The sequence below is a fragment of the Nestor notabilis genome, unplaced genomic scaffold (genome assembly GCF_000696875.1).
Source record: "Nestor notabilis isolate BGI_N333 unplaced genomic scaffold, ASM69687v1 scaffold18656, whole genome shotgun sequence".
Lineage (NCBI taxonomy): Eukaryota > Metazoa > Chordata > Aves > Psittaciformes > Psittacidae > Nestor > Nestor notabilis.
This window is the reverse complement of record NW_009932603.1, coordinates 861-1,925: the sequence shown is the minus strand read 5'-3', so window position 1 is coordinate 1,925 and position 1,065 is coordinate 861. Positions and strand designations below refer to the sequence as shown.

Here is a 1,065-nt window from a genome sequence, read left to right as displayed (position 1 = left end):
CTCCATGATGGCCTTCAGCGTCTTGCCCCGCTCCGAGCCCGAGCCGACCTCTGCGCGCAGCAGGTCCCCCGTGGAGAGGTGGGTATAGCCATACTTCTGCACGATCTTCTCACACTGGGTCCCCTTCCCTGAGCCGGGGCCACCTGCAGATCACACGAGGGCCACACGTGCCCCAAGCCATGGGTAAGGAGCTGCAGTGGTACATGGAGGCAGCAGAACAGACCCACAGGAGGCCTCAGAGCCTGGTGAGATGGGGGTCGGCACCGGACGAATGCTCCTGGGGTGGGAGATGCCAAGTGCTTGGGGCTGCTGGCAATGTGGGTACCACCACCCCGATGGCATCACCACCCCACCAGCACCCAGGACGTCACTGTCACGACAGCACCCAGGGTATCACGACCCCATCAGCATGCAGGACATCACCACCTCATGTGGGATGCAGGACATCACTGTCCCATTGGTAATGGCCATCGTAACCCCACTGGCATCAAGGTGCCTGATGGCACCCAAGACATCATCCCCCAGGTGTTTACTGTCACATCACCCCAGATGCTGCCACCCCATGCCCAGCCAGAGGTGCCCTCTACCACATCCTGCCACAGCCTCAAGGAGCCGGGCTGGAGCCACGGCCACCCCACTGAGGGGACAGCTGAGGTCCCACAGCCTCAGCCCTGGGCACCGGCTGCTCCCCACAGCTCCCACCCCAGAGATGCAGAGGAAAAGGGCTGGGCCATGGCCCTGACCGCCCCCAGCGACAGGACCCAGACACAGACTTACCCACCACGAAGATGATTTTGTGGTTCTTGAGTTTTTCTGGAAGAAAGAAAGGGATAAAAAGAACTATCCAAAGCCAGAAAGGCCACTGGGAGGCACAGTGTCCCCGGGGGGTGCCAGATCCAGGGCAAGCATCCCCAGGGATGGAGGGCACCGAGTCCAGAGCCCTGGTGCAGGGCAAGTGGAGGGCAACTGCTGCATGTCCCCCCTGTCCTCATCACCTGAACAGGCCATGGCTGAGCACAGAGACCCAGTGGTGCTTTGGCCACGGGGCTGGAATCCCACTGCCAC

General features: G+C 61.9%; 1 protein-coding gene across 1 annotated transcript in view; it reads right to left on the bottom strand.

The window, feature by feature from the left end:
* Positions 1-813, bottom strand: part of AK1 (adenylate kinase 1) — a gene marked incomplete at its 5' end in the record, with an annotated part of 2,214 nt that extends 1,401 nt beyond the window's left edge. The window contains 2 exons of the mRNA XM_010016486.1: positions 1-143; positions 778-813. The exon at positions 1-143 is cut by the window's left edge and continues 13 nt beyond it. Of these exons, the coding sequence (XP_010014788.1) occupies positions 1-143; positions 778-813 (179 nt within the window). The remainder of the gene's footprint in view (positions 144-777) is intronic.
* Between the last annotated feature and the right edge of the window lie 252 nt (positions 814-1,065).